We start from the raw sequence: 19,746 nt of genomic DNA on the forward strand, positions 1-19,746 counted from the left end.
CTACAGTACACGTACACTACATCGCAGACGACGTCGGCTCGTCCGCGCCCTCCTGGACGACCTTCTTCACCGGCACCAGCCACGCCGTCCCCTCCCCGTCCTGCTCCTCGTCCACCGCGAACGTGTACTCCTGCACCTCGCAGTTCGCCCACGGCTTCAGCGAGTTCTCCCCGTCCGTGATGTACCGCAGGCAGTCTCCGTGGGCTACCACCACTATGTCCCGCTCTGGCCGCGAGCGCAGCCATCGGCGGTTCCACTGCGCGCGCGCCTTCAGCGTCTCTGTGTCGCCCGCGTAGAACCCCTTCTTCGAGTTCCAGTCCGGCGTCAGGTTGCTCAGATCCAGGCCAGCGAACTCGGGTACTGCTTCCAGCTCTTCCCTTGACTGCGTTCGTTGTCAATATGTCGTGCAGAGGCTTCATGTTCTGAGCACTCACCGAGCCAGTATCGCACGGCAGGTTGTTGCACTGACGCCCTGTCAGGTCTAACAACGCAAACAAGGGGCCGTACATACCTCCTGCAGCTGCGGGAGCACGACGACTGCCTTCCCCGCCGCCTCGCTCCGCTTCCTTAGAGCGGCGTAGCCTATGATCGCAGTGGACATTGTACGCCGCAATCCGCTCGTCACCAGCAGCTCGGCCGTCGTTTGGATCGTGTCCTTCGTGTCTTCATACAGGTTCCGCGCTTGTTCACGTCCGAGTGCCGTCAGCGGCGCGTCGGGAACTGCGAACACAAACTCATGAGCCTCTCGTCACCGTACTCGTGGGCTTGAACATCACGGACTGCTGTAGTCATCCGCTACGCTGCTCAGGCTGTATGAGTGCCGCGGAGGTGTCGACGGAGGGACGACTTACTTGTGTTCAGCCTGCGCGTGGCGGGTGAGGTAGATGCGCTTCTCTGTGGCTCTGACCATGGCGACGTGGATGTGGTGGGGAGAGACAAGCAGCGGACTGGAGTGCGCAGAGGAGAGAGCCCGCACGATCGATCTCCCAGCGCTCCTGTGCCACCCGTGCGTCCACTCAGCCTATGCAGCTCATACAAATCTTGCAGATGACTGGTATAAAACCGATGACCGTCACTGTAAGAACGTGCGTTATGTTCGATATGGACCTCCATTCAGAAACCCTGTCTATAACCTAACCCTGGCGGACGTTTACCCCGTTTGCGCCTTTCTGCGCGTCGGCATGCAAGAACTGCTCAAGAGCCCCCTCCGCAACGTCCCACTGTTCATCAAACGACTCCCGCCACTGCCACGACCACTGATCTGCCAGCTTCCGACCCAACGCCTCCAACCGTTCGCGTTCATCAGCGCACTCGCTGCCGTCGTACTCGCCCGGAAAGTTGAATTCGCAGTGTCGGCCCGTATCTTGAGCTCGCCGGACGATCGTGTGCCCGTACGGCAAACGAATGCTCTGGTAGATGCGTAGAATCTCCGGAATTCGCTCCATGGAGAACAGTCGGTGTGTGAGCAGCCGTCCGAGTATGTACGCCGACTGTGTTTGTGTCAACTCATGGCAAGGTGGTCACATCAGCAGACTTACCTCGATGCTCTGGCCTGCGCCCGAGCCAAGGTGCGATTCCATGGCATGCATCTATTTGCTGTCAGCGTTTGCATTCACAGAAAGAAAGTGGGGCCTAATTTACCGAGTCGCCCAGGAGTGCAACCCGCTCCGTCACGCAGAACGGCGACCACGTTGAGTACCCAACGTGTCGGGGCTCCATGCATGGATAGAAGTCACACCCTATGGTACGACTTCCGGAGACATGACCACCTCGAACAACGGTGAAGTTCGCGTTCCCATCCTTCGTACACCTTTGCCATCTCTTCGCTGGGCACGGACTGAGCCCAGCATCCTTCATATTGAGTGCCTTCGCGTCCAGAATACGTATCGTATCCACGAGGTTGATGAAGCTCCCGTGGGATACGGGGTAGGAGACAACATGCAAGTGCCATGAGTGAGTCTCCTTTGTTTGCCACATCGGTTGCTCACCTTCAACTTCCCTGCGAACTAGAAAGGTTGCCCATGAGCACCTAATTGCAATCACGAACTCGCATGCAAAGCACGTACGCAGAGGGTGGATCGGAACGCATCATGCTCGGGGTTGATCTTTTTGAGCTTCTCCGTGGACACCAGAGTTCGATACGCGACGACCCCGTCCCATGTCGGCGTCGCCGGTGAGCAGCGCAGGCAGTGGGCCCGATCAACAGTGTCGGGACAGTCGCGTCGATGTGCGATATCGTACATGGAGGTGCGCACGGTAGACCTAATCCCGTCTGCGCCAATCAGAATGTCTGCCTCCGCCGTTGAATCATCCTCGAAGTGGAGTTCGAGATGGGAAACTTCCCCCTTATCGTTGAGGATCTCATCGTACCGGAGAACTTTCTTACGCCAGTGCGTCGTATATCTCGAGGGGACGTTCCGTGACAAAACTTGTATCAGGTCGGCTCGGTGCATGCTGGATGACCCGTCTAACACTTTATTCAGCATGCTGTGATTGCGAAGATAGAGCGACTCACATGGCATCATGATCCTATAGAACGTATAGTTGTCCTCCGTCCTATCAGACCGCCTGTAGACGAACCCAGGTCCTGAGCAATCGTCAACAGCTGTCCGCAAGTCAAGCATCGCATGTCTACGCTTACCCATGGTCTTGTTGGGCGGCCTTTCCGCCGCATCTGACAACTCCTTGTCCAAACCGAGCAGCTCCATAACTCGCCATGTCCGTTGCCAGACCGATATGCCAGCACCAAGCATGGCGATCTCGGGGTACCTCTCGTAGAGATTGACTTCAATTGGTGCTTCGGGTCGCTCAAATTTACCGAGCACGACTGCGAGAGCGAGTCCTCCTATGCCGGCACCGCTGTAACGTGAATCAGCATTGCTACTGGATTGCAATTGAGGAACTGACCAGATCGCGATGCGCAGTCTCTGAGTGGCTGTTGCAGGTGGGGCTCCCATTGCGTTGCGATATGACTTCAGTAGCCTCGACTCCGGCTGGTCTTATAGATCCTGACACTATCGGTCGCAGTCAGTGCACCCGGCTTCGAATCCATTCTCTGGAAGTGTTTGGGCAATAATAGCTTGACTGTTCTGCGAAGAGGGGTTTATGTCGCGGGAGTCTGCGGCGCTAACGTCCAGCTGCAGTAGTACTGCACTCTTCCTTGCTTCTTCGACACAAATCTGCTGGAGCGCTCACCCTTTTGTGAAGACGACGAAAGAGCCTCCGCCGCGACTCACAACCCAGTATGACACCGAAGACTGTCACTGGCAACGATCCACCGAGCATGACCCGACTCCGAGGACCCCCCAATTTGGTTCGGATATGCACGCCAGGAGTTTATATGTGGTCTCACTGAATTCGATACGTTCTGACGTGATGTCCATTCGCAACGCGTCGGTATCTCACACGTTGGACGCAGCCCCATTGGCTGGCTGTTAATTCCCGCCCCTCGGCGCGCTCGCGCGGCGCACAGAATGATGAGTAGGGGCTTCGGACAGCAGCGTCCGTTTCTGGACACTACCCTTGTGCCCCAGGCACTTGGCGTGTCAGTCGCTAGCTAACTGACCCGCGTCTCGCCAGCTCGCCCTGCCTGACGGCGCAAAAAGGGACTGACTGCGTTATGGGCTGTTCGCGGGTCGAGATACGGTGAGTAGCACGGACATTACCGAGAATCGTGACTCACCCATGGAGACTGCGGCACCTCCAGAACACCATGTTCGTTTGAGAGCAACTCGTACGGGCTTGCTGGTTGTTTCGGACGCGAGCGGCTCGATGAGAAGATCACTCTGGACGGCGTGTGGTCGAACAACGGAGCACAGTCAGTATTTGTCCGACCCGCATGATGAGTGAATTGCTCACGCTGTCACGGTGCAATCACCCAGCGTGATGTATGGCGTTCCACGACTATCGCTTGTCGGGTCGAATCAGTCAAGCTACGCCCCGGAACATCTCCGAGGGGCGGCGCAACGCGCTGACCTAGCCTTCGCGCGACACCGATCCATTGTCCGTCCGAATCAAAAGAGGCCCGTCCGGGATGACCAGCCACACCGGCGGCGCTTAGGGACTCGCCGAACACAGGTTGCGAAGACCCAGGCAGCACGCCGAGACGTCTCCCAAACCAAAGGTGAGCGGAACAGTCTCCTGATATATCAAATACTCACCGGTAAAACGCCAACGTTTGACGTGCTCCGCTCGAGCATGCAGACCGGCGGGACATCCTCGACCAGCAGCATGGCCAGGTAACCAATCCGCTGTCCGGCAACTTTCGGTACGTCCAGGCTGATCCTACGGCGACGCTTGCACAAGACGACTTACCGATCTATTCTCGTAGACTCAACCAGCCATCGGCATCCCGGACAAGATCTGCCCAGGCAAGGAGTTCGCCTCCAGAAGCGTGTGGCTCGCAGCCGCCAACATCCTCGCCGTGTTCGACATCCGCAAGGCGCGCGAAGAGGCGGGGAGGGAGGTCACGTACCCCGACCTCGACCGCCGACACCACTCACTCAGCGACCTCGACCACACGCGCACGCTCCTCGATCCTGTCGAAGATACTCTCCTCTTCCCGCATCTGATACACGGTCTCCTTGACGCCGCCGCCGAGAGTAGTGACGGGGAGGGGCACGTCGAGGGGCGTGCGTGGCACGCCGTCGGACGACGCGCTCGACGCGAGGGTGTTGTTCCGCGTCACGCGGCTCCTCGGGTACCCAGCGGCGTCGGCGAAGCAACCACAGGCGCGGCGCGGTCATCGGTCAAAGGGTCTCCGCCACGTCGCCCGAGCTGGGGTGGCGGATGAGGCCGTCGAGCACGGGCTCGTGGACGTCGACGGGGGCGTACTCGCGGTAGACGACGTCGGGGTGGACGAGGGATGCGTTGTGTTCGATGTAGTTGTGGCGGCTGATGTCGCGGAGGCAGATGCGCTTGCGGCGCTGGCCGAGGAGGTAGAAGCCGCCGTGCGCCGTGAGGAACCAGACGAGAGGGAGGGAGAGGTGGTAGCCGGCGCGGAGGGTGTGGACGAGGACGGCGGGGGTGATGCACTTACCGTCGCGTGGGAGGTGGCCGTGGTTGGCGAGGGTGTTGAGGCGGGGCAGGGCGAGCGTCGATTACGCAGTTTAATTTCATGGTCATGGCATATGGCATAGGTGAGCCACTGTGTGGCGTCGCTACAAATTCGAACGAGAGAATGTAGCCTGCTGGTATCCGACTCGATATTGTTGAAACGCATGATCACTGATCTACTTACATGTAGGATGGGTCATACAGGTTCCGTTACATTCCCGATACCTGCCGAATCTTCGATACAAATGTCCGAACAAGGCTCTGCAAGACCATTTTGGCACCTTCTCTTCCTCTTTCTGCAGGCTACATCGTCGTCTTCATTCCGTCTTCCTCCTCGCTCCTTCGTCCTTCATCCAAGGGGCAGTGCGACCGGAAGCTCAAATCGAACGCTCGAACAGTAGAGACAGGAGATCCGAAGGGCCGGTGAAGCGCGACCAGCTTGAAGAGCGGGTAACAAAGCGGCCTACTCTCGTCCTCCCGCCCCACGTTTCGCGTGGTCCGCGTTCAGAACGTCTCTCGCTTCTCGAATAGTTCGTGCTGCGTACACTTCCAATCTCCGCCGTGAGAGTCGGTCTGCCACTCTACGTCTATATCACCGCCCACATTGACCGGCACGCCCACTGCAGCCGCGAGGGGGACGCTCGCGCCCAGCCAACAGTAACTTCGTTCGACGCGTGTGAGGTGAGGAAGCGGGCGTACGAGTGACAGGTGTAGACTTCGGACACGAGGACAAAGTCCTTCCAGTCACGCTGGGCAGCCAGAAGGCGAGAAAGTCGCCCGGGGTAGGTGATGGTGGTAAGGTGTGGTCGGAGCATGGCGAGAAGCGCGCCACGACCTTGGAGAAGGCAATCTTGTGTTTGATGTGGCCTTCAGTATGCTTTCCAACGATCTGCGGGGGTCGTCGTAAATGAAAGACAGGTTGCGAGAGGTGAAACCACGGCGTACACGTTTACATCCGGAGCTATGGAGATCTCATTGCCGTTGTCAGACACAATGTAACGAAGTTCATCTTCTCCCTGTGCGTGCTTTTCGATTTTGTACTGAGCTGCGAGGCCTTCGTCGAAATGTTTCCATGCGGCGCGAAGGAACCGTCGTCTTGTAGTCTGCCGTAATCACCTATCTGGAGAAGATATGAGCATAGTAGTGGAGGCCACAGTCCGAGCAAACTTACGTTGACAGGCCTCAATGGATCCCAGCTAGCATAGCAAGCGGTTGCCTTGAACATGAGCGAGACATACTTTCGCTCGGCTGAGCGAGACGAGAATGGCCACATGATGATATAGGACTGAGCTAGGTGGATGGGTAAAAGCTGTGTGCTTGGATGGGCGCAAGAGGAGACAGCGGTGGCCTTACACCCGGTAGCCACAGGGACAATGGAGCTCGGTAAGTATTAGGTGGCGCTCACTACGCATCGGGCGGGTTGATATCCAATAGCTACTCAATGCAGGTCACTCACCACGAGACCGCGTCGGCTTTCTTCCGATGAATGAAAAGGGGACGCGCACCGTGATATGGATGGGAAGGCCTCGCGTACTAGGCACGAGAGACCATGCCGACAGGTGGAGGGTCGCGTCAAAGAGTAACGGATACACGTCGCTGATGAGACTTGCGACCGGGAAGGAAATGGGACCGCACTGCCACACATTGTTGCGCCACTCGTTGCTAGGACAGCTTGAGCGGATGATGAGCAGTGATAGAGTATTTCTGTAACGGTTGCCAGACTGGGGGCGTACATCTCCTTGAGCTGAGAGCTGCTGTGAGCTTCGGTGACGCTTGCAGCGAGAGCATGGGGCATGATGTCCACGATGCGCCTACTTATGCTGTGATATTGCGTCCCCGCGGACGCCACGATGCATGATGAGCCGAATGTCTAATCATCGATTCTTAGTAGCAGTAAACGTGGGATCTGAAACAAACTCCACGAAGGAGAAGTGAAGGAGTGGGCCCGGCCAGAGACCTTGATTACCCGGCATCGGACGATACTTGCCCCCGATTCCGTTAGCGAATCCAAATACCAGCATCTGTAAGTAGAAACATCGAGTTACAACGAGGTAAAAGAAGAACGATGTGTTGGGGCGCACATTTATTGGATTGTCCCCTGGACGCATAGGTTGCTTACGATTCAAGAAATAGCCCAAGATGCTACATACACGACCGCTGCAGCTGGGCTTCAGCAGTGTAAGCCTCCACCGACAGACAGTACTTGGATAGAGATTGCTTTGTATAGATCGAGCGAGAGCCGCAGTGCAGAAGCAAAGATGGCAGGCGAACGACGGCGATGTTGCGAGGTGAGCGCAGCCTGCGCGTGAAGCGCGAAGTCGTGCGGAGATGGAGGCGGCGAGGTGCTGAACAGGGCACTCGCAGGATTAAGATACGATGAACCCTGCATCCTTGTGCGACATGTGAGGGCGAGGCGGGTGATGAGGGACGATAGAGATGAAGGGTATGGTGGTGAGAGACAGGGAGAGAGTTGGGTCGGATGGGAGACGGCGGTGAGTAGCATGTCCGCTTCAGGCAAGTCCAAGGCAGGTCCCTTCGAGCGATCCTCTTCTCCCGCCGCCTCCGCCTCTCTCCCGGGCCAGTCTGCAGTCCTCCCCGCAGCCCTCTCTCGGCGACACCCTCAGCAGGCTCATCTACTCGCCCAGAGAGTTCCCCCGCACAGCGCCTCACACGCTCGCTTCGCGAACGCATCCGAAAGCGGCGACAGAGCCACCCTCCGCCTGCGCAGGGGTCATGGGACGCTGCACTCTCTCGCTGCTTTCAAATCGTTCCTCATCCTCCAGCACTCTGCGGCCCCTTTCCGACCGTCGTATTGTCCATTCCGGACCGACGCGAGCGTCCACGGGCTACCGTCGGAATGATGTCTCTGCGCCCTCGACCTACATATGCGCCACGGCACTTCAACGCCCGTAGACATCTGCCCTTGGCCTATCTATCGCTCTCGGCATCCACACAGGAACCACTGCGTACGCGCTAGTCCTGCTTTGAGCTTATCGTCGTAATGTCGCCCCCGCTTTCTTTCACCGCCACGCGCGCCCTCGCCGTGCCGCAAGACGAGTTCGACGCCGCGCCCCAAAAGCCCGTCGTCGTCGTCACTGGCGGCTCCGGAAAGCTCGGTCGTGCCACCGTCGTCGACCTGCAGCAGCATGGCTGGCAAGTCATCAACATCGACCGCGCGCCTCCGCCCAAAGACGCGCCCAAGAACGTCATCTACATGTACACGGACCTCGAGAACATGGGTCAGGTCATGGAGAACCTCATCGAGGTTGACACGGTGAGCTGCATCGTTATCGTCACCGCTCACGACCCACTGATAGCGTGGCGTAGAAATACAAGGCTCCAGTCGCCGTCGTGCATCTTGCGGCCTTGCCGGCTCCTGGTATGGCAGCCTCCTCTACCCAGTTCCAGCTGAACGTCATGGCGTACGTCTCAATACGCAACATCTACATTCGTTTCCCTGACGCCTGAGCTCTCCACAGAACGTACAACATCCTTGAGGCATCGCGCAAGCTCGGCATCAAGAACCTCGTACTCGCTTCCTCCGAGACGCTCCTTGGTCTCCCGTTTGCACCCTGGATCCCAGATTATATTCCCGTCGACGAGAACTCGCCGCGTCGCCCAGAGAGCGCGTACTCGCTCAGCAAGCTCGTCGGAGAGGTACCAGGTAGCTCGTCCCTAAGCCGACGCCAACTGACAAAGTCCGCAGGTAATGGCGGAGGAGTACTGCCGATGGGACCCGACCACCAAAGTCATTTCCCTGCGCTTCTCAAACGTACAGGCGCTGGAAGACTACAAAGACTTTGACGGCTGGCAGCACGACCCGAAGCTCCGGAAATGGAAGTGCGTGTCTGCGGGTCTGTCGTCGCGTTTACCGCAGAACTGACGGACAGGTGGCACTTCGGCTGGGACTTTGCTTGTGCTGGTAGCCTGTTCGGGTACATCGACGCTCGCGATGGTGCACAGGCGATCCGTAAGGGCCTCGAGTCGAAGGCAACCGGACACCACCAGTATCTCATTGCGAATTCGGTGCGCTCCGCCTGGAAGATCACGTACATATGATCCCATTCTGACATCGCATTCCGCAGAACACGACGATGCGAAAGCCGAACTCGGAGATCGTGCCGCTGTGCTTCCCAGGCGTCCCTTACACGCCGACGAAAGGTTCGAACGACACGCTCCTCAGCATCGAGAAGGCGCGCAAGGAGCTCGGGTACGAACCTCAGCACAACTGGTACTAGGCGCGCCCTCGGCTGGCGTTGTATATGTACGGGACATGTACATTATCTGGGTACTATGCGCGCGATGAGGTCGCCACAGACGTGTATTATTACATCACATGACCGTTCCAAGATCAATTTTTTTCGCATGTCTGCCCTGCCCTGAATTCACCGCCTATAAAACGCTCGCCTCGACAACCGGAAGCCTCAGAACATACTCAGCTAGGATCTATTTTATAGGTACTAACTCGAGTCTCGCACGTTTATTCGTGCCACATCCTTCTTGTCCAGTCGATGACAACAGCGCCCGCTCGTTATGCAGAGCACAGGTCGACTTCGGTCGACGCGAGGACGTTTGGTTCGTCCCTCGTCCGCGCCCCTTGGGGCCGGATGGGGACTTGCCAGCGAGTAGGGCGTATGTCTGATGGATACCCTGTTTGTTCTACTTGTTCATGTATGTCATGTTGCAATTTAATTGGTATCGTCTGGTTCATACCTCGGGCGTTCTTTTGCTGGTTAGCCGGAGCTTGGTACTGCGTTGTGTGCGACACTGCGATTGTGTATGCTATCCGAGGGTCACTAGCACTCTGTGAATTCGTCCAATCTGTGCATGTGAATGAAAGGTATGCGACGGACGGAATGTGTGCAAGGTGAGCAGGCACGCATACAGACTCAATGTGACCGTACAATGGCTCAATGGTATCCTTTCTAGTGTCATATGGCACGGCCTCGCCCTGCTTGCGCTCACCGTCGTTTGTGAATGCGAGGTTGAAGCCCAGTACGACGTTCAGCTGTCAGGACGGTCGCAGGCCGTATGCAGCCCATCTCTGCCATGACGGCCCGCGTGTACACGGTGAGGTTTTCAATCAGAAGCATGTTGTCCCGACGATGGACCGTTTTCCCTGCCTCGTTCGTCGCACTGATCCTAAGCGTCGACGTTCGGGACCCGTGGTACCGCAGAATAGGCGTCCCGCCTCTTCCGATTGTCATGATAGAAGGCACTACTTGGTCAGCGAGCGCACAGCCCGGCCCCGGCGTACGGCGTGTCCCAGCGCTGGTGGAATAGATCCCATCCACATGCTAAGGCACGCCGACGTGGTGCCGTACCCTCCCACCCTTGCGTCAATGGATCCCCGGATAGACAACGCAAGCTGACAAAAACTGAACTCACGGAACATGCTCGGGCGATTCGTGCGAGCATAGCTCGCCACCGAGCCGCCATGTGAAGCGGCGCTATTCTCTGCCGTCGTGTGAAGCCATTGATTGTCGATCGCAGGTCTGTCCACCGTCGTTCAACCCAGCAACGAGCGCTGCACACTGACTTGCCCGTCCGTAGCCTTTAGTTCCAGAGGCACTGGGGCGCAGGCAGGTGTTGTGACAGGGACCCGGGTCTTAGTACTCGAGAGCATCTTCACGAAGAATCGGTGTGTATGACTTCGAGGGAAAGCAGGCCGCCAAAACGGCAGAAACGGTCACCCGCGAGCCAGCTCCGCAGAGCTCTTTGCAAGAAACGAGAAGAATGAGAGAGTTGCCAGCCTATCTTATCCCTTAAATGTCCGATGAGCCATAGCTGAGTGCTGTGTTGTACGACCATGGGAGTTCCAGCGACGAGTCCGAAACCGCGATTCCGTGTTGCAATATGGTCAGTCTCATTGCGATATTGGTGTCTACTGCTGAATCTGCGCATAGCGGCGCGGGTATAGCAGGACTGGCACTCGCTACAGTGCTCGGGAAGTACGAACAAAAGGACTCACCCCTTGAAGTCACCATCTACGAAAGACAACCTGAGATGGCGGTGTTCGGTGCAGGGATCAGCGTTTGGCAGCGGACTTGGAGAGTCATGCAGCTGCTGGGAATCGACGACCAGTTGGCTCGTGCGTCCGAGAGACCTCCTGTCAAAGCGATCGGTGAGTGGTATGTAGAAAATGTACCGTGTAGTACTTACAGCCTTGACTTGAGGTCCTGGTTTTGTGTACAGGCGTGCCGATAGAACAAACGACACTTACAATTATTACACGGTTATGCTGCCTTGTAGGCTTCCGATCTTACTGAATTTCCGCTCGCTGACAACTGAGACTGAAGACGGATCATCCACGATGCACCGCGCCGATTTGGTGCAAGTGCTCCTCCAGAACGTACCACAGTCATATTCTATCCGTATGGGAAAGAGACTGGTCAGCTACACCGAGGTCGTAGACGGCTACGGAGACACCAAGTACTACGAGCTGCAATTCACCGACGGGACGACCGCAGAGGCCGACGTCGTTATCGGAGCTGATGGTATCAAGTCAGCTGTGCGCATGTCGATGTACGACGCCGCTCACCGACAAGACTGCGCCGCGGAGGTCGATCGAGGGCACTGTCCGAGATGCTCTGCGGCGACGCCAAAGTGGACAGGCATCATCACCTACAGAGCCCTCATACCGACCGAGAAGCTCAGGGCGATTGACCCCGAGCATCAAGGGTTCCGGTATACTTTATGTGTAAGTGTAGAAAGCCTCCCATTTGTGACGTACCCGACTCATTATCGTAACCGACCTCATCGCTAGTATTCTGGCAAGTCAAAGGTAAGAACCACCGTGACGACGCGATATACAGGCTGACGAAGAGGCGACAGCATGTCGTTTCCTACCCGGTCTCGCACGGAGGCTTCATCAATTGGATCGGATTCAAAACGAGGCCGGAGATGGAGGGGACCATATATGAAGGAAAGTCGGCCGAAGAAGCCCCCAAAGAAGAGATTTGGAGCTCTTCGACGGCTGGGAGAAAGAGGTCCAGGACATGACCCAGGTACGTAGAGTCCGCGACGAATCACTGGGCGCACGTTGAGGGTCCACTCGCAGTGCGTCGAGAAACCCACTCGTTGGGTCATCAACATGATATCAGGACTACCCTTCTCCGTTCGTGGTCGGGCAGCCTTGCTGGGCGATGCCGTACGTTTCGCGGCTTCGATGTGCTGGAACGACCGTTGAACGGTGCTCTACTAGGTGCATGCGATGGAGACTCACCTCGGTGCCGGCGCTGGACAAAGCATCGAAGTGCGTCAAAATTTTCGCGTCGCAGCACTCGAAACTAACGACGCGCCTGCAGGACGCGTACATTCTCGGAAGACTGCTCGCTCACCCCCTCACGACCCTCGACCGCGTCCACGACGTCCTCCGCATCTACCAAAGCGTCCGGCTCTCGTTCGCGAACACGATATTCGAGCGCGCCCGCGAGACGGGCCGGATGTGCGAGTTCAACTGGCCCGGCCAGTACGACGGGAACGAGTGCCTGGACGAGCGCGAGCAGCTCGAGCAGCTCGGGAAGTCGATCTATCGGAACTGGCAGTGGCAGTGGCGCGAATCGTTCGACGAGCAGTGGGATGTGGCGGAGTGGGCCATCGAGCAATTCCTGCATGTCGACGCGCAGAAGGTCCAGGCGGAGTGACGACCACTAGAGCACATTTAGAGAGATTTCGACGCTGGAGAATAGAGCAGGCCATTTACCGCAGTCGTTCGCATCAGCACACGAGGTATCTTGAAGCTTGAGGATGGCGAGTGCTTGAGCGAAAACCGCCGGGACAGCGAATGAATGAGCTGCAAACGAAAGCACAATGACATCAAAACAATCTAGCTACTTCATACAGCACGACATATGGATTGAATATTATTACAGAGCATCGACGGCACAGTTCGTGAGATGATACCAGGAGAGACCCAAAAACATGTATTTACATTTCCTCCTTCTTCAGCCACTCGTCGTCGTTGGAGTTGTTCGCCTCGGCCGCGTCGACCGCCTCGAGCAGGTCGGCATCCGCGTCCGCGTCCGCATCGACCTCCGCGTCGGCGTCAGCGTCGGCATCGGCATCGGCATCAGCGTCGGCGTCCATGTCGGCGTCGGACCGCGAGTTGCCACCGCTCGCCCGCGAGCCGTCAGAGCCTCTCGGCGATCCTCGCGCAGACAGCGGAACGCCGTTTGGGACGCCGTTCAGCGGCGGCGAGTTGCTGAGCGAGCTGCTGCGGTCAGTCGATCGATGGTTGTGTGGCGCCCGTCCGGCGGGGCTCTGCCCGCGGGAGCCCCTGGGCCGCGGGATGCGGTCTCGCTCCATCTCGTACGCGTCGTCGTCGTCGCCGACAGACGCGCCAGGCAGCGTGGCGATGTACGGCGGTGTCGGGGGAGACCGTTGCGAGCCCAAGTGGCCGGGCGGCGGGGACGCTGGCTGCGTTCTCACGTCCTCACGGACGCGCTCGTGACGGGAATACGGCGACGTCATGGATGAACTCCCGCCGAGTGTCGTGAGGATTGGGAATGGGAGTAGGGGTGGGAAGCGGGAAGGGTGTCCGTGCGGTGCAGGGAGCGATCGGGGCCGGGACCATGTCCGTTGAGGGTGCTGTGGTGGTGGGAGGACGGATGGATTGCCGCGGGGGCTGGTGGTGGTGGGAAAGGCCCATGGCGAGCTGGCCGTCTATGGTGCCGCGCCGCTCGACGCGCTTCATCTTTTTTCGGCAGCTGTGCATCGCGTCAGCCAGGCGTGCGGTGGGAAGACATGAGGCGGGCTCACCGGTCGCACACTGTGCCCGGGCCTTCGGGCCCTGGACCCCACTTCTCGACGCATTTCCCTTCCTTGTACCGCCCTGGCAGGCCGCACTGGCGGCAGATGCGCTGCCCCTGGGCGTTTGTGGGCGGGAAACCGCCGCCGCCCATGACCGATGGGCCCGAAATGACAGATCCGTTGGGACCTGGGCTGATGAGCACGGAGTGGCGGGACGCGAGATGAGCTGCACGTACCGAGGGTAAGGACGCTTCCGTTGGGGCCGAGGCTGCCAGAGCTGGCCGCGCCGGACAACTTGCTCTTCTTGACGGGCGCCCCAGTGACCGGCGGCGCGAAGATGTGTGTCTGGTAGGTCTGCATCTGGCCGGGAGCGCCCAGCGGGCCGCCTGCGCCTGGATGCCCCGGGATCGGCGAGACACCGCCACTGCCGGGGGAGCCGCCGCCAGGACCTGCGAAGGACGCGGATGGGTGAAGGGGGCCGTGGGCAGACGAATGGGACGCACCTCGAGAGCGGGAATGCGGGACGGCGAGGTAGTCGCGGCCGATGGGAGACTGGGAGCGGTGGCGCACGCGGGGCATGGGCATCTGCTGCGAGGGGTGAGTGAGCGACTGCGAGTGCGGGCGGCCCATGAGGACGCCCTGGCGGTCGTGGTCGTCGCCCGTCGTCGCCTCGAGGAGCATTTCGTCGACGCTCATGGAGCTCTCGCGGCTCCTCGAATGGGAGTGGGGGGACCGTGAGCGTCCGCGGCGGCGGGAGTGGTGGGTCGGGCGGCCAGAGGCGTCGACGTATCGGATCTGGACGGAGTCGTCGCGTTCACGGTGCGAGTGCGTGCGGTACGACGGCTGGCTGGAGGCGCTGTAGTAGGGGTGGAGGGCGGGCACGCTCGCGCTGCCCGAGTGCTGGAGCGGGACGAGGCCGGGGTCGTGGCGGCCGTTCATGTAGCTGTAGCGCGGGGAGGCGGACGGCTGGGCGCAGGCATGAGACAGAGCGGGCGAGAGGCGCGGAAGACTACTCACGGACACGCTGTACTGGCGCGGGCGGTCGACGGGGTCGCGTTCGCCGCGCATGCGCTTGGGCGGTGGGGGCCTCCGGGGCCTGTGAGGCCTCCGGGTAGCCGTCGAGGCTGCCTGAACGGGGCCGGACGCGGCTGGTGGCGTTGGGGACGGGGGCGGGGGAGGGTCGGAAAGGGGGGCGGTGGCTGGAGGTGGTGCGGGGAGGCAGGGACTTCATGGGGGGAGGGCGTGGTGGTGCTGCTGGGAGTGGGGGTGGCTGGACGAGGGGCCCGCGGCGTGGACGGGGACGAGGACGAGCTGGCCGCCGCCGTCTGCGACGATGCGGGAGAAGGACATGCGGGCGTCGGCTGCGCGGACCTCGATGGTGTTGAGGTAGTGGTTGAGCTCGGTCCAGGCGTCCTGGATGACGCGGAGACGCGCCTCGGCGTCGTCGCGGGCGACCTCTGCGCGCTCGACGCGTGCCTCCGCGTCGAGGATGGCCTTGACGGCAGACTCGGGCAGCGGCTGGGGCTGGCCGTTCGCGGGCGTGGCGGACGGCGAGGCCGTGTCTGCGGGCGGGCGGGGCTGGGTGGGCGACGCGGCGGGCTGGGTGAGGTGCGCGAGGAGCCGCTCCGCCTTGTCTGCGCGCCGGCGGGCCCGGGAGAGCTCGTGGCGGAGGCCGTCGGCGTCGCGGAGGGCGTCGGAGAGGAGGGCGGCGAGCTGGGCGGGCGACTGGGTGCCGAGTGGCGTGGACCCGTTCGACGCCGGCTTTGCGGCGACGGACGCGGGGGCGGCGCGGGCGGGGAGCGGGCCGGGGGGCGGCGACGGGGACGGGGACGGGGACGGGGGCGGGGGCGGGCGGGGGCGGGCGGGGCGACGAGGACATCGCGGGGCGCGACGAGGAGGGGAGAGGGGAGAGGGGCGGGGGCGGCGTCGGAATGGGAGGCCGTTGCGGCGGGAGGATATTTGAGCGGTCGTGATATGCGTGCGGCACGCTCGCGGGTGGCTGCGCTGCCCCGATCGGGCGGGGCCGCGCGCTGATTGGCTGGCTGCGGGGCGAGCGCGCCCGCGACCACCAGGCGTCCCCTGGCTCCCCGCCTGCCTCTTTCGGCCGCGTCCCCTGTTTTCCCGCCCTCTCCCCTCGGCTCCGCGCCCTGCCCCCGGCCACCCTGTCGCGCCCCGCCACGCCCGCCCGGCGTCTGCGCGGTCGCCTGATGCACGCGGTCGTCGCCGTCGCCAGCGCTGCACACGACGTCAGCGTCCGCCGGGCCCAGGCCGCGGTGCCGGCGCCAGCCACCGCAGTGCGTACGGCATCGTGCTCTCTTCCTGCCCGCCTCATGGCGGCGGCCCGCGCGGGGTCACACCACCCGCATCGACCGCCCGGACCTCGGTCGCGACCCGCCTTCTCGGACGGACGCACGCTCGCCCACCGCCTCCCCCTGCGCGGCACCCGCATTGCCCGCGGCGGCGTGTGCCTGGCCACTCGCCCCCGCTGCGCCTGCGTCGCGCGCGCCGGATCCATCTCGGGCATTCACACCGTACGTAACGTCCTCTCGCTCGATCTGTCGACCCCACAACCGTCCCGACACACAGGCACGCGCGCGCGCACAGCTGCGCCCACCCGCTGCGCCCCCCTGCCGTGATAGACGACGGCGCCGAGCCTCGCGGCAAGATGGCATCCACCCATCATCTGCCGCGACGGAGCTGCCACCGCGCCGCACGGGCTGGACCGCCGATCGCGCGCAGGCGATCGCGCAGGCGGGCGGTGCCCGAACAGTGGCCGGGGGCCGGATGCGATGGTCGGGCGATGGGGAGGCAGGCGAGCATCCTTCTATTTCTGGCGGTGCGCGCTCGCTGTCTGGGCGGCAGGCGACCAGGCGACCGTGCTCATCCGATCTTCCCGAGATGCCGTCCCACGTCTCCCGCCCACGTGTCTTCGAATGGAAGGCCGGCGCCGCCCACGCCGCTGCGGCGCTGATCACCGCTCGCACGTCCCCGGGCACGTCGCGTGCCTGGCCGCCCTCTCTCCCGGCCGCCGGCGTGCTTCCCTCGATCGGCCCTGTCCCGCACCGGCTCCCGGCCCGCCCGCCGCCGGGCCTGTGGCGCACGGCCTGTGGTGGCAACGGCGGCGGCGACGGCGACGGTGATGGCGACGCGGCGACGGCAACGCGGCGAGCAACGCTGGCGGCGAGCGGACGCGTCGCGATGGCCGCGCCGCGGGTTGTTTGGGTGCGTGGGCGGGCGAGAGGCCGATCGGTGCCATGCGATCGCTGGTGGCCATATGGCGCGTCCCCGCCCATCACAACGCCTCCGCCGCGAGGCTCCCAGACGCCCACACCCACCGCCTTATCCCTCCGCCATCTCCACCGCCGCCGCACGTGCACGGTGCATTACACGGTGGCCACACCACCCAATGCGTATATTTCTGGGCCCTCCGTCCTCCACTGCCGCCGCATCCCGCGCGCCTTGTACAGACCCCGCCACCACGCCCACCGCGGCCCCTGGCGCCACCCCAGGCCCCCGAGGCCACCACGCGCCTGGCGTGCCCCCGTAGTGGCTCCGAATTTGTAGGCTCTTTGTGCGCCCTGCTGCGTCGGGACATGCTCAGCGTGTTCCCATCCTTCCCTCCCACCGCCCGCGTCTCTTCATCTCCGCCCCGCCGCCACATGTGCCTGCAGCACGTCGCTAGCGGGGCGAGAATCCCGTCCGCCGTGGGCTGCTCTTGTATTCCGTTGACCACAGCCGCGTCCGCGCGCCGCCGGGCCTGCCATCGACGTTCCACACCCGCTGGCGCCCGGCTAGCCCGTTTCGGCCGCGTCGTCGTCTCTGTGCCACAGAGCCCGTGGTGGAAGCAGGGTGGAAGCAAGCTGAGCGTCCACCGCGCTGTCAGCTCGCTATAGCCTCCCCACCGCCTCGTTGCCGCCATGCGCGATACCAGATCCCGAGGGCTTCCAACTGTGCCCTTCCTGATCACCCATCCCTTCCCTCCGCTCATGCCTCCCCACCACCAGCCTGTACCGCTTTTCCGGTCTCCCTCGTCCCGAGCTCGTTCCCTCCCACTGCAGTCGCGTCCCCCCCTCCGGGGTTCGTCTTTGTAAGTAGCCTCGTGTGCGCAGACGGCTCTGCTTCCGCGCACTTCTCTCCCCGATCGACAATGCAGCCACTGACGCGCCGGCCGATCGCCACGATCAGCGTAGCGGCTTGCCCGCTCGGAATCCGGCTACTCAACCCGCAGGACACGACACATTCAACAAGCGTTGGCCGACTTCGGGCCAGCTGAATCTAAAACACTACTCACCGCCTTGGCAGGACCGGCCAACGGGTTGCGACAATCTTTGCCCAACCCCGCGGACCGGGCCTCAGCAGACGGTCAGATTGTGCGTGGTTCTAGCCTCCCGAACGCTGACTCACCGACGCGCCATTGGCCGCAGCCAGCTACCAGCCCTACCGGCGGCCAACTCCGCTGCGACCACTCGCCGCCAGCCTCGCGGACGACGATGACGTCGGGCGTGCACCGGCCCTCGACACGCGCACAAACCTTCGTCCCCAGCCGCCCACCCGCCCACGCGTCCCCTTCTCCCGCTCCAGGGTGCCCCTGGCGTCCGACGCGCTCTCTAGCCGCCTGCGCAACTGCCTCCTCCCTTCCCTCGCCGCTCGCGCCGCCTTCGCGAGTTCTGCGGCCGGAGATCATCGGCCCCAGCATGCCGTGAACACGGGCCTCTCGCGTCTACGCAGGGCGTCCTGCGGCGCGGCAGTGGCACTCTGTGCGTCTGGGGCCGGACCAACTCAGGAACTTTGTCGAGACGGCGTTGCGGCGCCCCTTCCCCTCGTCCGCGAGCTAGGATAGACCTTGGGGCTGCCGAAAGACTGTCAGTGCATCGCGCCGTCTCTAGCTCTGTCTACGCCCGCTCCATGAAGGCCGTATAATTAGCAAACCGTTATGACGAATCTCCTCCGTGAGGCCGCCGCAGGCGGCAAGTTTGCTTTAATACCAGGCACACTCACGGCGCATCAACTCATCGTCTTCGCGGCTCGCTCTACACAGGAAACCTCCATGTCACTGCCCGCCCAATCACTGGTAGCTCCCGGCTCCCGCAGGTAAATTCTGGCGTGGTTTCGTCTGAGGGACACGGCACCACTCGTATCGACCTTGGTTATCCATACTGTTTGTCAGGCTGGTACTCGGTCGGCCTTTACTGGGACGCATCGAGGTAGAGGGAGGTGCTCGAAAATGCAAGTATCTGCCGACACAACCGCCCACATCGCTTTTGACCTGCATCGACGTGTGCGCACGCAGAAACCGGTCGCTCTCGTTGCGCCCGTGGCTACCACTGCTGTTCTACGCTGGTGCGCTGTGTCTCATATGATACTTCGCTGATCATCTCAGCGACTCAGGAAAGTTCGACACGGCTGCTCCATCTTTCACCCAACTGCTTGAGCCACTCACCAGGTTGTGTTGTCAGGTCGTCCCCGGCGAAGGCTTCTGGCGCTACATCCGTCCGGCGATTGGCTAGTGGTCCGGGCAAGTATTCTTTTTCACGTCATAGTACGTCTACGCCGGCTACGGAATGCGAAGCTGATTTTAGCATGATCTCGCTCGTCGTGTCCCTTCTGCCGTGCTCAAGTCGTAAAATCCTGATGCGCAAGCCCGCCTTGCATATTACAGAAAGATACGGCGGACATCGTCTACTAGTGCGTCTACTCTCGGGAACCTCAGCGGTGTGATCCCTATGTAACCAACGGCCTGAGTTCCTCGACCGTGCAGCGGCGGTACTTATGCGCCGTGATTATGATGATATTCGGAGCTGGCGAGTCGCAGCAAAGTCCAACCATCTAATTGACACAGGGCGACGCAGATGTACCTGCGAGCAATACTACGGCTTCGGCGGGCTGTGAGTTGCGCCTTACATGGAATTCGAGATCTACGGGTGTACAATACGTCTGACG

General features: G+C 61.3%; 10 protein-coding genes across 10 annotated transcripts; 5 read left to right on the top strand and 5 right to left on the bottom strand.

The window, feature by feature from the left end:
• Positions 1-16: 16 nt before the first annotated feature.
• B0H18DRAFT_880758 (histidine phosphatase superfamily) lies at positions 17-910 on the bottom strand (the record flags this gene model as incomplete). The annotated part of the gene is made up of 5 exons (XM_048040796.1): positions 17-382; positions 435-464; positions 512-720; positions 781-800; positions 852-910. The coding sequence occupies 5 exons, from the start codon at positions 908-910 to the stop codon at positions 17-19; spliced, it is 684 nt and encodes a 227-aa protein (XP_047890440.1).
• Positions 911-1,133: 223 nt separating this feature from the next.
• On the bottom strand, positions 1,134-1,580 carry B0H18DRAFT_880763 (uncharacterized protein; the record flags this gene model as incomplete). Its single annotated transcript, XM_048040797.1, has 2 exons — positions 1,134-1,490; positions 1,539-1,580. The coding sequence occupies 2 exons, from the start codon at positions 1,578-1,580 to the stop codon at positions 1,134-1,136; spliced, it is 399 nt and encodes a 132-aa protein (XP_047890441.1).
• A 377-nt stretch (positions 1,581-1,957) lies between these two features.
• Positions 1,958-3,094, bottom strand: B0H18DRAFT_582726 (uncharacterized protein). Its single transcript, XM_048038666.1, has 4 exons — positions 2,908-3,094; positions 2,642-2,859; positions 2,516-2,587; positions 1,958-2,467 (listed from the first exon to the last, which is right to left on the bottom strand). Exons 1-4 carry the CDS (start codon positions 2,955-2,957, stop codon positions 2,040-2,042), a joined length of 768 nt encoding a protein of 255 aa, XP_047890442.1. The 5' UTR covers positions 2,958-3,094; the 3' UTR covers positions 1,958-2,039.
• A 435-nt stretch (positions 3,095-3,529) lies between these two features.
• B0H18DRAFT_582604 (uncharacterized protein) lies at positions 3,530-4,913 on the top strand. The gene is made up of 5 exons (XM_048038665.1): positions 3,530-3,645; positions 3,707-3,817; positions 3,882-4,127; positions 4,204-4,267; positions 4,331-4,913. Exons 1-5 carry the CDS (start codon positions 3,620-3,622, stop codon positions 4,790-4,792), a joined length of 909 nt encoding a protein of 302 aa, XP_047890443.1. The 5' UTR covers positions 3,530-3,619; the 3' UTR covers positions 4,793-4,913.
• Positions 4,914-5,260: 347 nt separating this feature from the next.
• Positions 5,261-6,620, bottom strand: B0H18DRAFT_1023123 (uncharacterized protein). Its single transcript, XM_048029618.1, has 7 exons — positions 6,512-6,620; positions 6,227-6,459; positions 6,145-6,175; positions 6,001-6,109; positions 5,755-5,922; positions 5,567-5,716; positions 5,261-5,518 (listed from the first exon to the last, which is right to left on the bottom strand). Exons 2-7 carry the CDS (start codon positions 6,326-6,328, stop codon positions 5,359-5,361), a joined length of 720 nt encoding a protein of 239 aa, XP_047890444.1. The 5' UTR covers positions 6,329-6,459; positions 6,512-6,620; the 3' UTR covers positions 5,261-5,358.
• Positions 6,621-8,056: 1,436 nt separating this feature from the next.
• Positions 8,057-9,293, top strand: B0H18DRAFT_956908 (uncharacterized protein; the record flags this gene model as incomplete). Its single annotated transcript, XM_048042515.1, has 6 exons — positions 8,057-8,329; positions 8,383-8,477; positions 8,535-8,712; positions 8,762-8,895; positions 8,946-9,081; positions 9,141-9,293. 6 exons carry the CDS (start codon positions 8,057-8,059, stop codon positions 9,291-9,293), a joined length of 969 nt encoding a protein of 322 aa, XP_047890445.1.
• Positions 9,294-10,864: 1,571 nt separating this feature from the next.
• On the top strand, positions 10,865-12,701 carry B0H18DRAFT_1086308 (uncharacterized protein; the record flags this gene model as incomplete). The annotated part of the gene is made up of 8 exons (XM_048032021.1): positions 10,865-10,914; positions 10,962-11,179; positions 11,232-11,303; positions 11,355-11,755; positions 11,881-12,044; positions 12,103-12,205; positions 12,260-12,310; positions 12,363-12,701. 8 exons carry the CDS (start codon positions 10,865-10,867, stop codon positions 12,699-12,701), a joined length of 1,398 nt encoding a protein of 465 aa, XP_047890446.1.
• B0H18DRAFT_1023141 (uncharacterized protein) lies at positions 12,686-14,976 on the bottom strand. Its single transcript, XM_048029619.1, has 8 exons — positions 14,824-14,976; positions 14,310-14,772; positions 14,043-14,255; positions 13,827-13,993; positions 13,742-13,763; positions 13,536-13,681; positions 12,761-13,500; positions 12,686-12,707 (listed from the first exon to the last, which is right to left on the bottom strand). The coding sequence occupies exons 1-7, from the start codon at positions 14,872-14,874 to the stop codon at positions 12,985-12,987; spliced, it is 1,578 nt and encodes a 525-aa protein (XP_047890447.1). The 5' UTR covers positions 14,875-14,976; the 3' UTR covers positions 12,686-12,707; positions 12,761-12,984.
• A 70-nt stretch (positions 14,977-15,046) lies between these two features.
• Positions 15,047-15,196, top strand: B0H18DRAFT_1023144 (uncharacterized protein; the record flags this gene model as incomplete). Its single annotated transcript, XM_048029620.1, has 1 exon — positions 15,047-15,196. A coding segment is annotated over one exon (150 nt), but the record flags the coding sequence as incomplete, so codon positions are not given.
• A 1,988-nt stretch (positions 15,197-17,184) lies between these two features.
• B0H18DRAFT_582832 (uncharacterized protein) lies at positions 17,185-18,586 on the top strand. Its single transcript, XM_048038667.1, has 3 exons — positions 17,185-17,665; positions 17,738-17,893; positions 17,997-18,586. Exons 1-3 carry the CDS (start codon positions 17,400-17,402, stop codon positions 18,298-18,300), a joined length of 726 nt encoding a protein of 241 aa, XP_047890449.1. The 5' UTR covers positions 17,185-17,399; the 3' UTR covers positions 18,301-18,586.
• The last annotated feature ends 1,160 nt before the right edge of the window (positions 18,587-19,746 follow it).

The sequence above is a fragment of the Fomitopsis serialis genome, assembly GCF_022376445.1.
Source record: "Fomitopsis serialis strain Sig1Antser10 chromosome Unknown B0H18scaffold_65, whole genome shotgun sequence".
Classification (NCBI taxonomy): domain Eukaryota; kingdom Fungi; phylum Basidiomycota; class Agaricomycetes; order Polyporales; family Fomitopsidaceae; genus Fomitopsis; species Fomitopsis serialis.

What these genes read in the sequence shown, in the direction of transcription:
- B0H18DRAFT_582726 (XM_048038666.1), bottom strand. Translation starts at nt 2,957, where the DNA reads ATGGGAGCCCCACCTGCAACAGCCACTCAGAGACTGCGCATCGCGATC. An exon ending in AGACTGCGCATCGCGATCTG is followed by an intron (nt 2,860 to 2,907) that starts GTCAGTTCCTCA and finishes TTCACGTTACAG; the next exon opens with CGGTGCCGGCATAGGAGGAC. An exon ending in GCCGCCCAACAAGACCATGG is followed by an intron (nt 2,588 to 2,641) that starts GTAAGCGTAGAC and finishes ACGATTGCTCAG; the next exon opens with GACCTGGGTTCGTCTACAGG.
- B0H18DRAFT_582604 (XM_048038665.1), top strand. Translation starts at nt 3,620, where the DNA reads ATGGGCTGTTCGCGGGTCGAGATACG. An exon ending in TGTTCGCGGGTCGAGATACG is followed by an intron (nt 3,646 to 3,706) that starts GTGAGTAGCACG and finishes CGGCACCTCCAG; the next exon opens with AACACCATGTTCGTTTGAGA. An exon ending in TGGTCGAACAACGGAGCACA is followed by an intron (nt 3,818 to 3,881) that starts GTCAGTATTTGT and finishes GCAATCACCCAG; the next exon opens with CGTGATGTATGGCGTTCCAC.
- B0H18DRAFT_1023123 (XM_048029618.1), bottom strand. Translation starts at nt 6,328, where the DNA reads ATGTGGCCATTCTCGTCTCGCTCAGCCGAGCGAAAGTATGTCTCGCTC. An exon ending in CGGCAGACTACAAGACGACG is followed by an intron (nt 6,110 to 6,144) that starts GTTCCTTCGCGC and finishes ATTTCGACGAAG; the next exon opens with GCCTCGCAGCTCAGTACAAA. An exon ending in CTATTCGAGAAGCGAGAGAC is followed by an intron (nt 5,519 to 5,566) that starts GTTCTGAACGCG and finishes GGACGAGAGTAG; the next exon opens with GCCGCTTTGTTACCCGCTCT.
- B0H18DRAFT_1023141 (XM_048029619.1), bottom strand. Translation starts at nt 14,874, where the DNA reads ATGCGCGGCGAACGCGACCCCGTCGACCGCCCGCGCCAGTACAGCGTG. An exon ending in CCCGCATTCCCGCTCTCGAG is followed by an intron (nt 14,256 to 14,309) that starts GTGCGTCCCATT and finishes CGTCCTTCGCAG; the next exon opens with GTCCTGGCGGCGGCTCCCCC. An exon ending in GGCCCGAAGGCCCGGGCACA is followed by an intron (nt 13,764 to 13,826) that starts GTGTGCGACCGG and finishes CGCGATGCACAG; the next exon opens with CTGCCGAAAAAAGATGAAGC.
- B0H18DRAFT_582832 (XM_048038667.1), top strand. Translation starts at nt 17,400, where the DNA reads ATGCTCAGCGTGTTCCCATCCTTCCCTCCCACCGCCCGCGTCTCTTCA. An exon ending in TGGAAGCAGGGTGGAAGCAA is followed by an intron (nt 17,666 to 17,737) that starts GCTGAGCGTCCA and finishes GCGCGATACCAG; the next exon opens with ATCCCGAGGGCTTCCAACTG. An exon ending in CCCCTCCGGGGTTCGTCTTT is followed by an intron (nt 17,894 to 17,996) that starts GTAAGTAGCCTC and finishes CGATCAGCGTAG; the next exon opens with CGGCTTGCCCGCTCGGAATC.